The sequence below is a fragment of the Brienomyrus brachyistius genome, unplaced genomic scaffold (assembly GCF_023856365.1).
Source record: "Brienomyrus brachyistius isolate T26 unplaced genomic scaffold, BBRACH_0.4 scaffold38, whole genome shotgun sequence".
In the NCBI taxonomy this organism is placed as follows: Eukaryota; Metazoa; Chordata; class Actinopteri; order Osteoglossiformes; family Mormyridae; genus Brienomyrus; species Brienomyrus brachyistius.
In genome coordinates, this window is record NW_026042313.1 from 2,213,929 (window position 1) to 2,230,070 (window position 16,142).

Here is a 16,142-nt window from a genome sequence, read left to right on the forward strand (position 1 = left end):
TTTAAGGTCTTGGCCTTAAATCACACTCGATATAGGTGTCGTCCCCATCACCCTGACCAGGATACATGCTGTAAGATTAATGGATGGTGTTTATCTGTGTGATGAAAAAGAATGTGAATAAAACAAAAATGTACCATTATAAATGGGATCCCTAAGATGTGTGGTGGTTTCAGATGTGGACTGATGAGAATTTTGTTCTGTTGTGAAAGCTGTACATTCTGTTCCATGTACAGGGTAGTGATATGTAGCAATCATGTGCTCCAGTCAAATGTCCAGCTGCATGAATAATAATGGTGGCTTGTTTGGATAAAATAACTTAGGCTGAATACTTCAAAGCGTGACCTGGGTGAGGTAGAGAGGAAACAGGGTCTTACAAGAAGCAGGTATTGTTCTCTCTGTGTGGTTTTTACTCTTTGCAAAGTGAGCCCAGCACAGTGCAGTCAGTGGGTCAGTCTTCCTGAGCTGCATCTAACCAGTGGAAACATCTGCAGCACTGCAGAGAAGCACTCAGCAGACAAACAAACCAAAACAGCTTACAGCTGTATGTCACTTTTGGACAGAGGTGGACAAAGTACACAACTTCACTACTTGAGTTAAGTATAGATACTCCTCGTCAAATAATACTCAAAGCTTTTCAGTAAATTTTTTACTTCAGTTAAAGTACTGGAGTATTTGCATCTAAAAATACTTAAGTATTCAAAAGTACATTATGTTTTAAATGCAAGACATTTTTCAGAACCTAATGACTCCTGAACACCCCACTGAATACACTGACTGGCTTGTACATCTTGTAGAATAAAAAGCTTGTGGAATATGATACAATGACGATAGAAACACAACTGGCATAACAAAAGTACAGCCATTGTCATTTTCATCTTATTTAACACCCCCCACCCCACTCACACAAAAGAGCATGCTAGTGTTCTTACAGAGCCGTAGCAGTGTGTGTGTGAGTGTGTGTGTCTGTGTGTGTATGTTTGTGTGTGTGTGTGTGTATGTGTGTGCATGTGTGTTTGTGTGTCTGTGTGTGTATGTTTGTGTGTGTGTGTGTATGTGTTCGTGTGTGTGTGCATGTGTGTGTTTCTGTGTCTGTGTTTGTGTGTGTGTCTATGTGTGTGTATGTGTGTGTGTGTGTGTTTGTGTGTGTGTCTATGTGTGTGTATGTTTGTGAGCCAAGTAACAGGACAGGGAGCAAGAAACAAAACTCCTCTTTCTTAATTATCCACATCGTTATTAACGACACAGGTATATATACAGGTACATATACAGGTACATGTATATACTCAAAAATACATACAGTACACAACATTAAATGAAAAACGTAATTTAAGAACACTTGAAATTTTCATTCAGTTTCTTTCATCTGTTTAATATAATCGATCAGTCCCTGTGCGTTTGCCCCAAACCATTCAGCATGGTACACAAGGGAGACAAGTAAGCATGTGTGACATCAAAGAACTGATTGCAGCAACTCAGCCTTTCCACAACATTAAAGCCGCTTATTCCCCCCCATGCCATGAAGAAATAATCTCTGTGGCTCCCCTCTCCCCCTCCCTCAGCCCCCAGTCTGGCTTGAACATTTGCACTTCCAGTAAAAATGCGCCCCAAACACACTGACACCAAACTCCGTAAAATCCTGTGATTCAGTCTCAGAAGCACTGGCTCCCCTGCCCTCCTTCTGAACATTATTAAAGCTACACCTTGAACACTCTGTGTGACTGACATGAATGAGAAGCATCTTTATTCATAATCTCTGTAGCGGAGGTCAGAATACAGAGTGTCATTATTCGCGTCTTTCTTCTGTCTCCTGGGTTTTGGCTTTTTAAGGTTCAGGGCAGCGTAATTCAGTGTGTCCTCGTCATGGCACTGTGGAGACAAAGATGGCAGAATTGGATGGATCAAATTGGTTTGCTATTACTTATTTTCACAAATAGCACTTAAAATGCTGATCCCAGGATGGAAATCAGTCTGAGGTTCATTTGTTTTACTGACGATTTGTAATTTGAAATATTTATTACATATTTGCTTGCGTGACCATTCCACTTTTGATATATCACTGTTCTTTTCATCTGTTTAAAATATATAACACATCAATATATTATTTAATTTCACGCGGTATCACAGTGGTCAGATAAAATTCCGAATTTTCAAGCAATCAACATCCTTTTTGTCTCAAAAATGAAAGTAAAAATGACTTCTGTCAATGTAAGTGTGCATGTTTGGATATGTGTTATTTGTTCTCATATATCATATATAATAAAATTGCTATAGAGGAGATCTTGGTAATAAAGGTTATTGATATGCAACTTATTGCAACATGTATATTTCAATAGATTTTGCAAAATATGAAAGATATAATACAAAAATGTAAATCTTACAGTACAAAAAGGTTTATATAAATAAGGTGAGATTTAATAATGGATTTTTAAACGGTATTACCTGCAAGAGTGGTTTTAATATGAAAATTTTATCTATCATAAAACAATTTTATATTTCTATAATTTAAAAACTACATTTTGTCCTTCTTTTGAGTGCATAAAGCCGGGCAGCGTACCTACACAGTGTGTACAGGTCAGTTTACATCTTATACAAATGAAAGCAACGTTCAGAATAATGCTGCAAGATAAAACTATCAGCAAGCCAGAGTGAAGAGGATCCAGCAGCTTCTGAAAGCCTGTAACAAAGAGATAGATTTCAGCATAATGATATAGAGACACATTTCCCATTTGCTTACATTACTGTACATTAGTTAAAGATAAAATCTATAACACATTACAGCAGTTGTTTTGTAAATAGTCCATTTTTAACATGAACTTCTAGTATTTTGCTTTTTAACAATTTCTATTATTATTTGAAATAATTATTAAATTAACATCTGTGTAATTAAATTTAAGCACTTAAATTAGAAAATTCATTACATTAAAATAAGAAATAAATGTCTTAATAGCAGAATAAGCTAAATAAAACTTTGAAGCAGATATACTCTCCACACTGGGTGCTACCGTCTATATCCAGCTGTGTGCCGTTCCCAAACAGCATCTCCCCACGCTGGGTGTTACCATCTATATCCAGCTGTGTGCCGTTCCCAAACAGCATCTCCCCACACTGGGTGTTACCATTTATATCCAGCTGTGTGCCATTCCCAAACAGCATCTCCCCTCACTGGGTGTTACCAACTATATCCAGCTGTGTGCCGTTCCCAAACAGCATCTCCCCTCACTGGGTGTTACCATTTATATCCAGCTGTGTGCCGTTCCCAAACAGCATCTCCCCACACTGGGTGTTACCATTTATATCCAGCTGTGTGCCGTTCCCAAACAGCATCTCCCCACACTGGGTGTTACCATTTATATCCAGCTGTGTGCCGTTCCCAAACAGCATCTCCCCTCACTGGGTGTTACCATCTATATCCAGCTGTGTGCCGTTCACAAACAGCATCTCCCCTCACTGGGTGTTACCATCTATATCCAGCTGTGTGCCGTTCACAAACAGCATCTCTCCTCACTGGGTGTTACCATCTATATCCAGCTGTGTGCCGTTCCCAAACAGCATCTCCCCTCACTGGGTGTTACCATCTATATCCAGCTGTGTGCCGTTCCCAAACAGCATCTCCCCATGCTGGGTGTTACCATCTATATCCAGCTGTGTGCCGTTCCCAAACAGCATCTCCGCACACTGGGTGTTACCATTTATATCCAGCTGTGTGCCGTTCCCAAACAGCATCTCCCCTCACTGGGTGTTACCATCTATATCCAGCTGTGTGCCGTTCCCAAACAGCATCTCCCCACGCTGGGTGTTACCGTCTATATCCAGTTATGTGCCGTTCCCAAACAGCATCTCCCCACGCTGGGTGTTACCGTCTATATCCAGTTATGTGCCGTTCCCAAACAGCATCTCCCCACACTGAGTGTTACCGTCTATATCCAGCTGTGTGCCGTTCCCAAACAGCATCTCCCCACACTGGGTGTTACTGTCTATATCCAGCTGTGTGCCGTTCCCAAACAGCATCTCCCCTCCCTGGGTGTTACCATCTATATCCAGCTGTGTGCCGTTCCCAAACAGCATCTCCCCACACATGGCCACGGCGCAGTAGTAAGTCCCAGCATCGGAGAGGCTGAGGTTCCCCTTGGGGAGGCTGTAGACGCAGCTCCGTGTAGGAGATCCAGCCTCAGGGCTCTTCTCACACTCATCACTGCTGTTTCCGTGGCTGTAAATGACTCCAGGAAGGGATTCTTCTGATCCATGTCTGAACCAGTAAACACTGTGTTCTCCTGCACAGCTCCCAGTCTCTATCGTACACTGCAGGCTCACAGAGTCTCCTGGCTGCAATGTGTCAGACACAGGCTGCTGTACCACTGTCCTGCTGTTGGAGTCTTTACCTGAAAAGCAAAATAGTCATGATGACAGCCCTTTGAGAATAACAATGGAAAATACAGATCCTCAAAAATTGTTCTTACAGATTTTTGGGAACTGAATCGATCTTCTTCTAGCCATCCAAGAAATCAGTAACTTCTTGGAGAACAGCTGACATTCTTTTCTCTTTTTATTGTATTACTGCTTATTAGTATATATCAGGTAACACTACACATTAACTGCACCTACATAATACCTAAATAAAAATTATATGATAATAACAAACATTATAATTATATAATGTCTTGTATTAATGTATGAAGGTAGATGAATATAATTAATTTCAATTCAAAGAAATGAAGTGTGTAAAGTGTACTTTATATTTTCATGATTTTCGTGACTTTACATTTGGTTTATGTTGCCCCTTTTCCACAGGAAGGTATTTATTGTTTTTGCATATTTAGTTCTTGATGTGTTTTGGTATTTTTGAGCATTTTGCTGTAGTACCTGCATGATTTAATTCAAGAGCCGAAGAGCTGTTTGCCCATTACTAGTTTGTCTATCTTTTAACATTAAAGAAAAAGTATACATAGTAAAAGGAATTATTTGGTTTGGTAGTTGCTCCTATTTATTTTCTTATGCGCACAAAAGTAAGTTTTTCTGTTCAACCATAGCACTACAGCGAAAAGCAAAACGTCATGGCAAATGCAATTATGCTTCATTCCAATACACATTGCAAATTTTTCATTATTATTACATTTAGTCAGCATAATATCTTCAAAGGTTTCATGATTTAATCTGCAATCTTCTGGCCTGAAATCTTTTCCTGCTACACTGAAGACTCTCTCAGCCTGTGCAGAGAAAGCTGCAGCCAAAGGGTTGGCATCCTCTGATAAACATGGTTGGCTCAGGTATCGGTGACATTATGTGAACCTTTCATGGCAGGAATAGGGACTAGTTTGACTTTTGATGCAGGAAAAGTGTTTGGGACGTTTCTTAGGTTAGAAACTGCAGTCACTGCAGCCAACACTGACTTTTAAGGAGAGACACTCAGCTCTTCCTATGAGCAGATCCACCATGGTGCACAAAATGACAGTATAATTATTGTTTTAGGTGACACTTCAAATGTCGCATTATTTCATTCTGAACAAAACGACATTTTTATAACAATGATGTATAACAATGTTAATGTGTTTATGTATAATTCATATTTAAATTAAAGTTCATATTTTAGTTAAAAGCTACACCTACAGTACGTATATGAACTTGAATTTGAATCCAAACCCTTTTTCGTTCTTCTTCTTTAAATTCAAATATAAATTTCAATGCCACAACCTGTTTTCAACCACAATTCAAATGTAATTCAGATTAACAAAATGAACTGAAATTCAAGTTCATATACATATTCAAAATCCTGAATTTTAGGATACGTATTTGAGAATTTCATTCTCAAATCAGTTCTGAATGGTGCACATCCCTAATTCATATGTTAAATTATGCATTTTTTTCCAGAGTGAATACACACTGACTGCTCAGATAAATAACGTCAAAAAATAATTTTCTTTCGTTGCTTAAGATTTTTGCACAGTGCTATACTGTATATAACAACTCAAACATTTTTTTATGTTATTTGTTTTAAAGAGGCTGCAATGTGTAACATTAACATCCGTATAAAGAGAAGGTTAGGCGTTTTGGCTGACAGCAAGCAAAATGCAACAAATTGTATAATAATAATAATAATAATAATAATAATAATGAATGATTTTTGTTTGATGTTTAGAAAAACATTCATGGAACAAAGCAGACAATAAGGTATCTTTGCTAATTTTATATCGACAAACAACTAAACTATCAAAATTATTTTGCAGGGAACAATCTTACTGACATTATAATAAATCAAATATGAAAATAGCTGGAATCTCATTTACCTGTGATTATGACAAAGGTTCCATTCCCAAAGGTGACCTCATGAAGAAACACAGCAGCACAATAATACACTGCAGAATCTGACGGCTCCACGTTAGAAATAGTGAGGTTAAAACTCCCCTCTGCATTCAGTAAGGAGTAACGTTTTATGTTTTTATATTCCTTGTAAAATTCACCAGGTACATAGAGAAGTGCTTTCGCCATGGGCTGGGGCTTCTGACCAGCAGCTTGTTTGAACCAAGCAACATAAGAAACATCTTCTGGACAGAAGCATGTCAGGGTCACACTGTCTCCAAGCTGAACCCTCATCAGGTGACTGGGCTGAACAACATCTGCAGTCAGTGCAGTGTCTGCAAAAACAGAAAAACAAAAAAATCATAATCAAATAAGACATATAAGAGTAATCTAAATAACTATTAACTATGATGAAGATTAAATGGCCAAATTCCACTGATCACATCATATAGATAAATGAAAATATCAAAATCCAAAAATAATTTATATTTTAGGGCCTTACTAATGAAAATGAGAAGACCAAAGAGTCTGAACATCTTTGCGGTTCCACTGTTTAGAATAAACTGCTCTGCTGCTAAGTGAGAGATCATGGTCGTGGTCGGGATGAAAGGGCAGGAAACAGAGAGGAAACAGAGAGACACACATCAGGCTGATCTGATTGGCTGTTCACATGGGAATTTAAGTAATAGTGAAAAAGCATTCTAATGTGCACTTACATGACGTTGATTAATTTACTCCTTAACATCCATTTAAAATGAGAACAATTAGATAAACAGGAGCAGATTGTAGCTTTACTGCTTACATTTATATTCACACATTTGCATTTAAAAACAAGCATTTTAAGTGATGTACATGATAGTAAATAGTGAATTAGTTTATTTGCCACTCTACACATTACATTGGCGCCCATTATAAGGAACTGTACAGCGACATTGCAGTTCCTCAGTTGCTTTGATGTATTTCTGGAATCACCCTTAACATCTGTAAAACTGTAAGTGCATTTCCCAAAACAATTCGTGCAAACAGCACCACACAGATGGACTGTCTACAGAAAAGACATAGAGGCCACCAGCAGCCCGAATACCACACCGTAAGGCCGTATGTTAGGATGCTCTCTATGGCAGAGCAGTAGGAGGCCACCAGCAGCCCGCATACCACACCGTAAGGCCGTATGTTAGGATGCTCTCTATGGCAGAGCAGTAGGAGGCCACCAGCAGCCCGCATACCACACCGTAAGGCCGTATGTTAGGATGCTCTCTATGGCAGAGCAGTAGGAGGCCACCAGCAGCCTGCATACCACACCGTAAGGCATGATGTTAGGATACTCTCTATGGCAGAGCAGTTGGAGGTCCCAATCGAGAAATCCGACAAGTTACCCCGATAAGCCAGTAACCCCGCTTCATAGAACAGGCCACAGGACTGGTTTGGGTGAGATAGTCCGAGTAGTAGGTAGAAATCAGGATGGAGACTGAGTGTGGGTCTAACAGGTGAGCAGATGTAGGACAGAATGTAGAGCCCTCTGGTGGAGTACCTGTGCATGACTGAATGTATGGTTTGGGTCTGATGGTCTGAATAGTTGGTAGAAATAGGCACCTTCCTACCTGATGTGGTAGGTCTAGATAAGGGATCACCAACATGGTGCCCCAAGGATGCCCCCAATGACCACATGAGTTGGCCGTGGACCTGTTCTACAAAATAGCACAACTCACCAGCGAACATCATCTAAAATGTAATTTTATCCTGTTTCTAATCTATCACATTTGCATTTATATAGATTTGAAATTGAATATAAAAAAAAGCATTTAAAACATGTTTATCATACATGAAGTTTAGACATGTTTAGGAGGGCGTTTCAAACTGATATCAAACTTCGTATGGCTCAGTACCTGTGAAGTAGCTCTCCGTTTTAAAAAGGTTGGTGACCCCTGGTCTAGATCTTGCAAGTTTGTTTGTACTGGCTGTGAACATACTGTAGCACTGTTAAGAATATGCAACACAGCCTGAGTTGGGGATCTGCTGTATGCATCAGTAATATAATGCTTTGTCTTTCTCTAGGCTGTTCATTAAGACATAAAGCCTGAAGGTTTTCTGAATGGCATTAATGAAATTGAGCACTGCCCCCACCTGCTGGCCAATTTATTAAAACACTGAAATCGCTGTCTGCACAGGCTGGCGTGTCATTTAAGTCTGATAATTTTCTATGAGTCAAACGGCAAGAAAATGACAAGAAGTTAAAAACATGGAGTTAGATGAAGGAGAAAAGATTACAAATCTGAAGATTATGAAATCAGGACATGTCAGCTAAGTCAGCCAAGGTGGGTCTTAAACACACATTTCTATGGCGTTAAATTAGTGCCAAAAGTCGTGCGCATAAAAACCACGCGCGCATGCGCTCGCGAACAGAAAATCCATGCTCTCTACGCGCTCGCGATTGCACAGCACTCACTCACTCGCTCTGCGTTAAATTAGTGCCAAAAGTAGAACCACGCGCGTGTGTGTGCTCCAGTGCTGAAAACCCATCCCCTCTACGCGCTCGCGTCTGCACAGCACTCGCTCGCTCGAATTTCCCACTTCGTCTTACCATATATAAAAGAATGGGCCAATGTACGATAAATTGCATTGTGAATAACATTTCTTAATACAACATCACACAGCCAATTTAATAAATTCAAATCCTGGGAAGAGCGCTCGTCAGATATTAGTTCTCGGGTTAGTGTTAGCAGACTATAGGCGAAACCACCTTAAGTGCTATCTGTTAATGTTTATTAAATTAGCATTAGAATGGAGAGGTTTTTAATATCTTTTGTCCTTGTAGCTGCTAAATACACTCATTATTAAAGCCATAAAGCTGTCTGCCTGCTACATTGGAATCTCCACTGAGTAAGTGTTTTTGATGGATTTTATTTAACTTTATTTGACTCTGGTCCTTAGATCTAATGTCATACTTCTTCACTTATATTGTTTGTAAAAAGGTTTACCACGGTCAAACAGAGCAGCCACTACATCATCATACATGAACAAGCACCTCACAAAACAAAAACATTTCATTTTCATAATTAAAACTTTTGAATGGTAGGCCTAGTGTGTGGATCAGAGACCAGATCTTGACACCTCAATAACTATAATTTGTTCTGGGAACAGCTCAGATACCACCTTCTCGAAAGTCTTCTGCATAAAATAGAAATGGGATTCAGCGCGACTCCACTAAATTTGGATTACCTGGAGTTCCTTTTGTCATCAGGAGCTGTATCTTCTGCAGGCCCTGTCTAATCACATTGAAGTACCTCCTGCTATCACCCTGGCTTTGCAAGAGCTCTTTGACCTTGTGAGGGCACATCTGGAATGTCCAGCCCCATGTGTCACACAGGAAGTCGCTGTCACCAATAGACGACCCAAGATTTTGATTGAAGAACAACGTTTGAAAGAAATGTTCCATACTCAACTTCCTGTGCCTTGCATAGCCACACTGATGGGTGTTTCAAGAAGAACAATCTTAAGAAGAATGAAAGAGTATGAGCTCTGTGTTAGGGACACATATAATTCCATCAGTGATGAGGAACTTGACAATTTGGTTTCTTCTGTCAAGAATGATTTACCAAATGCAGGCTACAGGATGGTCAGAGGGAGCTGCAGTCAATGGGCTACAGGGTTCGGTGGAGAAGAGTTGCAGCCTCCATGCATAGGGTTGATTCCATGCGCATCATATCAAGGTTGTCAAGTCTTGGCTGTGTTGTACGCAGAATGTACCAGGGCCTTTGTCTCTAGTACACGTGGACACAAACCACAAGTTGATCCGGTTTGTATTACCAGCAAATTTATTTGAAGTAAACCCTGGGTGGATTGGTGTGAGGTGGTGGTGGGGCTTTGGAGAAGATTTCCTGCCGATCAACACTAGCAACTTATATCTATCTGTCATGGAGGTCTCGGGACTCACAGATATTCAGAGACATGTGGATAGTTTACCAGTGTTTTTCAGCAGGAAATAGTTATTACTACAAATTGTCACCCCCCCCCACAGAAACTGGATCTGGCTATAGTGGGAAAATCTTTTTTTTATTATTTTTATTTGTGAGAAATTGAAAGCAAAACAAAACTTGGAAAAAATATATGCTCATTCACCAATTTTCTAATCTGGGGTCTAAAGTGGTCAGGCTTGCAAGTGTATTTGGTTATTTGTCTATCCTAGCCTGTTGCAGTGTATATTTCCTGTATATTTTGCATGTAAAAAATGTTGTTAGTTATGTCAGTGCTTAATATTATCATGTAGTCTTCATGAACTTTCTTCATCTTGGCCAGGAACTGCATTTGAAAAGTAGCCACTTGAGTAAAATTGGCACATTTTCAGAAATGCCAGCAACAATACTGATAATGAACACCCCTCTAACTGACTCTCAGTTGGTTTAGAAAAAAGACTTTTAAGAGAAAAGAAAGCCTTCCTTTGGTTTTGCATTTTTCTCTTTTTTGTAGGCTGTGCACAATATATCAGAAGAATACATTACAATTATATTAGTTAAGAAATAACAGATTGCGTATATACAATATTAAGGTGATAACAACAACCCTCACTGTCTCTAGGTGCTGCTTCAGACAGGGCATTCTGCAGCAGGGACACCACCCGTCGTGCAGCATCCTGCAAATCTCCCTATCACAACAGCTCACATAACAAAATAACATTAGTGTATGATTCAGTAGGGCTAGTCCAGGTCTGGAAAGTAGTTGGGCCAGATTTTAAAACCAAGAAATTTAGCTGGGCCAGACATTTTCAGCGGCCCAGTAAGCAGCAGGTAATGGCGTTTTAAACAAACACAAATCAAGGTACTGTCATGCCCGGCTCGTCCGCTCCTCGTGTGTGCCACGCCCCCTGATTACCCACGTGTGTTTCCCGAATTGTACCCAGCTGTTTCCGTTTGCTGTCATTCAGTCTGGTGTATTTAAGTCCTGGTCTCCCCTGTTTGCTTTGTCTGTCATTGATGTTAGTTGGCGTTACATGTCTCCTGCTCCCAGTTTGTATATTAAACCCTCGTTAATCCCCGACTTCCGCCTGCCTGCATCCTTCTTGCCCGTTCGCCTCGAACGATCGCCGCTCTGCCCGCGATCCCCGAGCGTTCCCGTGACAGAATGACAGACCCCAAAAAGAAGCGGAGAGGGAGGAAGAGGCTCCCACAAGAGCCGATCTCTCTCGGCGCCTGCTCGCTCTCCAGGCTTTGGCTTCCGGCGGAGGACGAGAGGGAGGTACCTGCCCTACCTCCAGCCCGGGGGCTGACCACACGCGTCCCCGATCCTGAGTGGAAGTACTGGCTCTCTAGTGAGGACGAGGACGAGGAGCCCTTCCACTACCCGGAGCCAGAAGCCGTTCTTCCACCGTCCGTTTTCACGGACATCGCGCCGCCTCCCACAACCGCCAGGCGCCAGCGAGGGAGACGGAGGAGAACGGCGATCGCCAGTACGGAGGACCTCCCTCCGTCACTGCCGGCGGACCCCGCTCCCGTGCGGCCGCCGCTGCCGGCGGACCCCGCTCCCGTGCGGCCGCCGCTGCCGGCGGACCCCTCTCCCGTGCGGCCGCCGCTGCCGGCGGACCCCGCTCCCGTGCGGCCGCCGCTGCCGGCGGACCCAGCTCCAGTGCAGCCGCCGCCGCCTTCGCTGCCGCCGCCACCCGCGGTCCTAGCTGACCGATACTTCACCCTCCAGGGGCTTTATTTTAGGGTGATGGGAGAACCGGCCCCACAGGCCCCCCTGGAGGGGCAAAGACTCGCCGCACAGCTGGGGCAGGACTTCGACTCCTTTACTCCAGACTCCCCTTTTTCAGATCTGGAGAAAATGGCTGAGGACCTCCGGAGGCTAATCCAACTCCGGAGAACGCCTGCAGCACCCGGGCAGGCGCCCCCACTGCAGCAACCTGCAGCTCCCGGGCAGGCGCCCCCACTGCAGCCACCTGCAGCTCCAGGGCAGGCGCCCCCACTGCAGCCACCTGCAGCTCCAGGGCAGGCGCCCCCACTGCAGCCACCTGCAGCTCCAGGGCAGGCGCCCCCACTGCAGCCACCTGCAGTTCCAGGGCAGGCGCCCCCTCTGCAGCCGCCTGCTGCAGCTCCCGGGCCGGCGCCCCCTCTGCAGCCGCCTGCTGCAGCTCCCGTCAGCGCTCCTGTTCCTGACCGCGCTCTAGTTCCTGCAGAGGCGGCCCCTCTGCAGCCGCCTGCTGCAGCTCCAGGGCAGGCGCCCCCTCTGCAGCCGCCTGCTGCAGCTCCCGGGCCGGCGCCACCTCTGCAGCCGCCTGCTGCAGCTCCCGTCAGCGCTCCTGTTCCTGACCGCGCTCCAGTTCCTGCAGAGGCGCCCCCTCTGCAGCCGCCTGCTGCAGCTCCCGTCAGCGCTCCTGTTCCTGACCGCGCTCCAGTTCCTGCAGAGGCGCCCCCTCTGCAGCCGCCTGCTGCAGCTCCCGGGCCGGCGCCCCCTCTGCAGCCGCCTGCTGCAGCTCCCGTCAGCGCTCCTGTTCCTGACCGCGCTCCAGTTCCTGCAGAGGCGCCCCCTCTGCAGCCGCCTGCTGCAGCTCCCGTCAGCGCTCCTGTTCCTGACCGCGCTCCAGTTCCTGCAGAGGCACCCCCTCTGCAGCCGCCTGCTGCAGCTCCCGGACAGGCACCCCCACTGCAGCCAACTCCTGTTCCTGACCGCGCTCCAGTTCCTGACCGCGCTCCAGTTCCTGCAGAGGCGCCCCCTCTGCAGCCGCCTGCTGCAGCTCCCGGACAGGCGCCCCCACTGCAGCAACCTGCAGCTCCCGGACAGGCGCCCCCACTGCAGCCAGCTCCTGTTCCTGACCGCGCTCCTGTTCCTGCAGAGGCGCCCCCTCTGCAGCCGCCTGCTGCAGATCCCGGGCAGGCGCCCCCACTGCAGCCAGCTCCTGTTCCTGACCGCGCTCCTGTTCCTGACCGCGCTCCTGTTCCTGACCGCGCTCCTGTTCCTGACCGCGCTCCTGTTCCTGACCGCGCTGCAGCAGCTCCCGAGGCGCCCCCTGACCGCGCTGCAGCAGCTCCCGAGGCGCCCCCTCCGCCTGCTGACCCTGTTCCGGTCCCTGTCCCTGGCCCCGCTCCTGTCCCTGGCCCCGCTCCTGTCCCTGGCCCCGCTCCTGTGACTCCTCTGCCCTTGCCTCGGCGTCCTCGGCCCCGACCGAGGGGCGTGATGTCCGTGTCCCGTAAGGGGCGGGGACACAGACGCAGGGCTGGGGTCCCGCCCGCCCTGCCCCCTGGCTCGCCCTGCCTCGCCTGCGCTGGGGCTCGGTTGGCGCCTGCGGGTCCTGGCCCTCCGGGTCGGCTGTCGCCTGCGGGTCCCTCTCCGGTGCCTCGTCGCCCTGCCTCGCTCCCCTCTCCGGGTCCTGGTCGGTCGCCTGGGGGTTCCCCGACGGCGGCTCCTCGGTCGCCTGCGGGGCCCCTACCTCCGGCCCTCCCCCGGACATCGCCGCCTGCTGCGGCTCCCCCCTCCTCCGGGCCTTCGCCGTGGGCCCCTCCTGCTCCCTCGTCCCCTTCCCTGGTGCTCCCTCCCTGGCCCCTCCGCGGGTCCCTCGCCCTGTCTCCTCGGCCCCTCCGGGGTCCCCTCCGGCTCCGGCCTCCCGGCCGCCTGCGGCCCCTCCGGCTGCCTCCTGTCGCCCGCTGGGGCTCCCTCGGGCTTCCCCTAGTTCCCCCTCCTTGTCTCCCTACGCCCCTGCCTTTGTCCCGCCTGTCTCTGCCCCTCTGTTTTCTGCTCGCCCTTTCGTTCCGCCCGTCTCTGTTCCTTGTGCCCCGGTGTACCCGCCTTGCACTCCTGGCCCCTTTGTTCCGCCCGTTCCTTCTGTGTCTCCCTTCCTGGTTTGCCTGTCTGCCTTCCCGACCCTCTGTCAGGTTTTGTCTTTTGTCTTGTCCCTCGCTCTGTTTTGTGCCTCGGTCCTGTTCCCTGTCCTGCGTTGATTCTGTTCTTGTTTTTCAGGTCCTGTTTTGCCTCGTCCCGTCCGTCGCCCCCTTCCTTGGCGCGCCCGGAGTAGCGTGCCTTTGGGGGGGGGTTCTGTCATGCCCGGCTCGTCCGCTCCTCGTGTGTGCCACGCCCCCTGATTACCCACGTGTGTTTCCCGAATTGTACCCAGCTGTTTCCGTTTGCTGTCATTCAGTCTGGTGTATTTAAGTCCTGGTCTCCCCTGTTTGCTTTGTCTGTCATTGATGTTAGTTGGCGTTACATGTCTCCTGCTCCCAGTTTGTATATTAAACCCTCGTTAATCCCCGACTTCCGCCTGCCTGCATCCTTCTTGCCCGTTCGCCTCGAACGATCGCCGCTCTGCCCGCGATCCCCGAGCGTTCCCGTGACAGGTACATTATTTTAAAAAACTACAACTGAACAGAATCTGAGAGCAATATTTTTTTTTCACTTCTGAAATGAGAAAAATATTTTGGTCGTATCTGACCTATATCCCAAAGAAAAAAAATGCCTATTAGATGGTAAACAGCCAGACATAAAGAAAAAGGGAAAAATCATCTATAATCATCATCCGCTTATACTGTAGTGATCCATTTCACCCACACAGGCATGATCACCATAAGCGGTTTCCACATTTTTGTCGAGGTGACTATTCACTTTACCTCTGCTTTCTCCGACATCTTCCTGATTCTGCCGCCAACAAGGGGCTCATAGGGTGGAGACTGAGGGTGTTAAACAGACCAATCTTTTGTCACTGAATGCAACAAATAATGTGTTTATCTGTCAAAAGTCCAGCACCAGGAAAAGCAACAGAGTGACAGTAGAAACTGCAATAATAATGGAAGTGCGCCGCCCTACAGGGAAGGAGGAGTGATGGGAGTCTCGGTGGTGGCTAAGCGCGCGTGGGGAGAGGCGTCGTACTGTGAGGCTTCATGAACTTCCGATGGGGCAGTGCTGTCATACAGCGGGGAACCTGAGAGGGGCACTGTGGCCGGGTGCGAGAGCCCTGGGTAATGAGTTGTAGAGCTGCGCAGGAACTGAGAGCCCAAGCTGTTGGACATTCCACTGGACTGGGAGACTGGGGTGAGTGAGGAGGAGCTCATTGACCACAAACTGGGATACTGGCTGTGTGTGAGCAATGGGGTGGAGATTAAGGAAAGACGTTAAATCAGCATGCAGTGTTGCCTGGAAACAACAACAAATATACTACAGTGTCATTGTACTAAAACAATATCAAAATAATGCCTATTTTTTATTCATTTTACTTGTAGAGCGCAAAGTACAAAGGAAAACAAAGAGTAACTATGGCGAAATAAATCAAAGCATGTCCCAGAATGCAGTGATGGGCCTGAATGGATCAGGACAGAAGAAGGCGAAAGACCTGTTAACGAGGTGAGACGATGCAGACACAGGCCAGGATGTGGGTATAGGCGAGAACAAGAGGGAAGACGGGGGCCCGAGACTCAGCATGGGGGCAGGTGGGGGAGGGGAGGCACGGGCTCACCTGGAGCTGCTCCCGGAGGTGCCGCTATGACTCATGGGTAACATGCCGGAATGGGACGGCACCTGTAGGCTGGACCAGTTGTCATGGGAGGGCAACATGGACAGACAGGTAGACGAGCTGTCTGAATAAGCAGCTGCAAGTATAAAACAATAAATGAAGCAGGTATGTGGTGGGCAGTGTTACAGCATCCTTAATATGGTCAGTACAGAAAAGGCATGTTATCATGTTATGTATATACTGCCTCCAGTTACTTAATGCCTAACTTTAATACATTGATTGATTTGTTCACTGCTGCAGCCTGTGTCAACTTTCCTTTCAGACAGATGTAAAGTCCTTTCTGTTTTTGTTCTGTGTAGTTTTTTTTTAACAGCATATGGCTGAATTCTGTTAAACCTCAGACTGAAGAAAATTGTAA

The 16,142-nt window shown here is 46.4% G+C and overlaps 1 protein-coding gene across 1 annotated transcript; it reads right to left on the reverse strand.

Moving 5' to 3' along the window:
* Positions 1-1,588: 1,588 nt before the first annotated feature.
* Positions 1,589-6,830, reverse strand: LOC125722379 (tyrosine-protein phosphatase non-receptor type substrate 1-like). The gene is made up of 5 exons (XM_048998537.1): positions 6,797-6,830; positions 6,282-6,629; positions 4,029-4,379; positions 2,555-2,674; positions 1,589-1,866 (listed from the first exon to the last, which is right to left on the reverse strand). The coding sequence occupies exons 1-5, from the start codon at positions 6,828-6,830 to the stop codon at positions 1,859-1,861; spliced, it is 861 nt and encodes a 286-aa protein (XP_048854494.1). The 3' UTR covers positions 1,589-1,858.
* Positions 6,831-16,142: the final 9,312 nt, after the last annotated feature.

Coding starts and splice junctions, on each gene's coding strand:
- LOC125722379 (XM_048998537.1), bottom strand. CDS start 6,830: ATGTTCAGACTCTTTGGTCTTCTCATTTTCATTA. Junction 6,630..6,796: donor TGGTCTTCTCATTTTCATTA/GTAAGGCCCTAA, acceptor CTGTTTTTGCAG/ACACTGCACTGACTGCAGAT. Junction 4,380..6,281: donor AACCTTTGTCATAATCACAG/GTAAATGAGATT, acceptor TTTGCTTTTCAG/GTAAAGACTCCAACAGCAGG.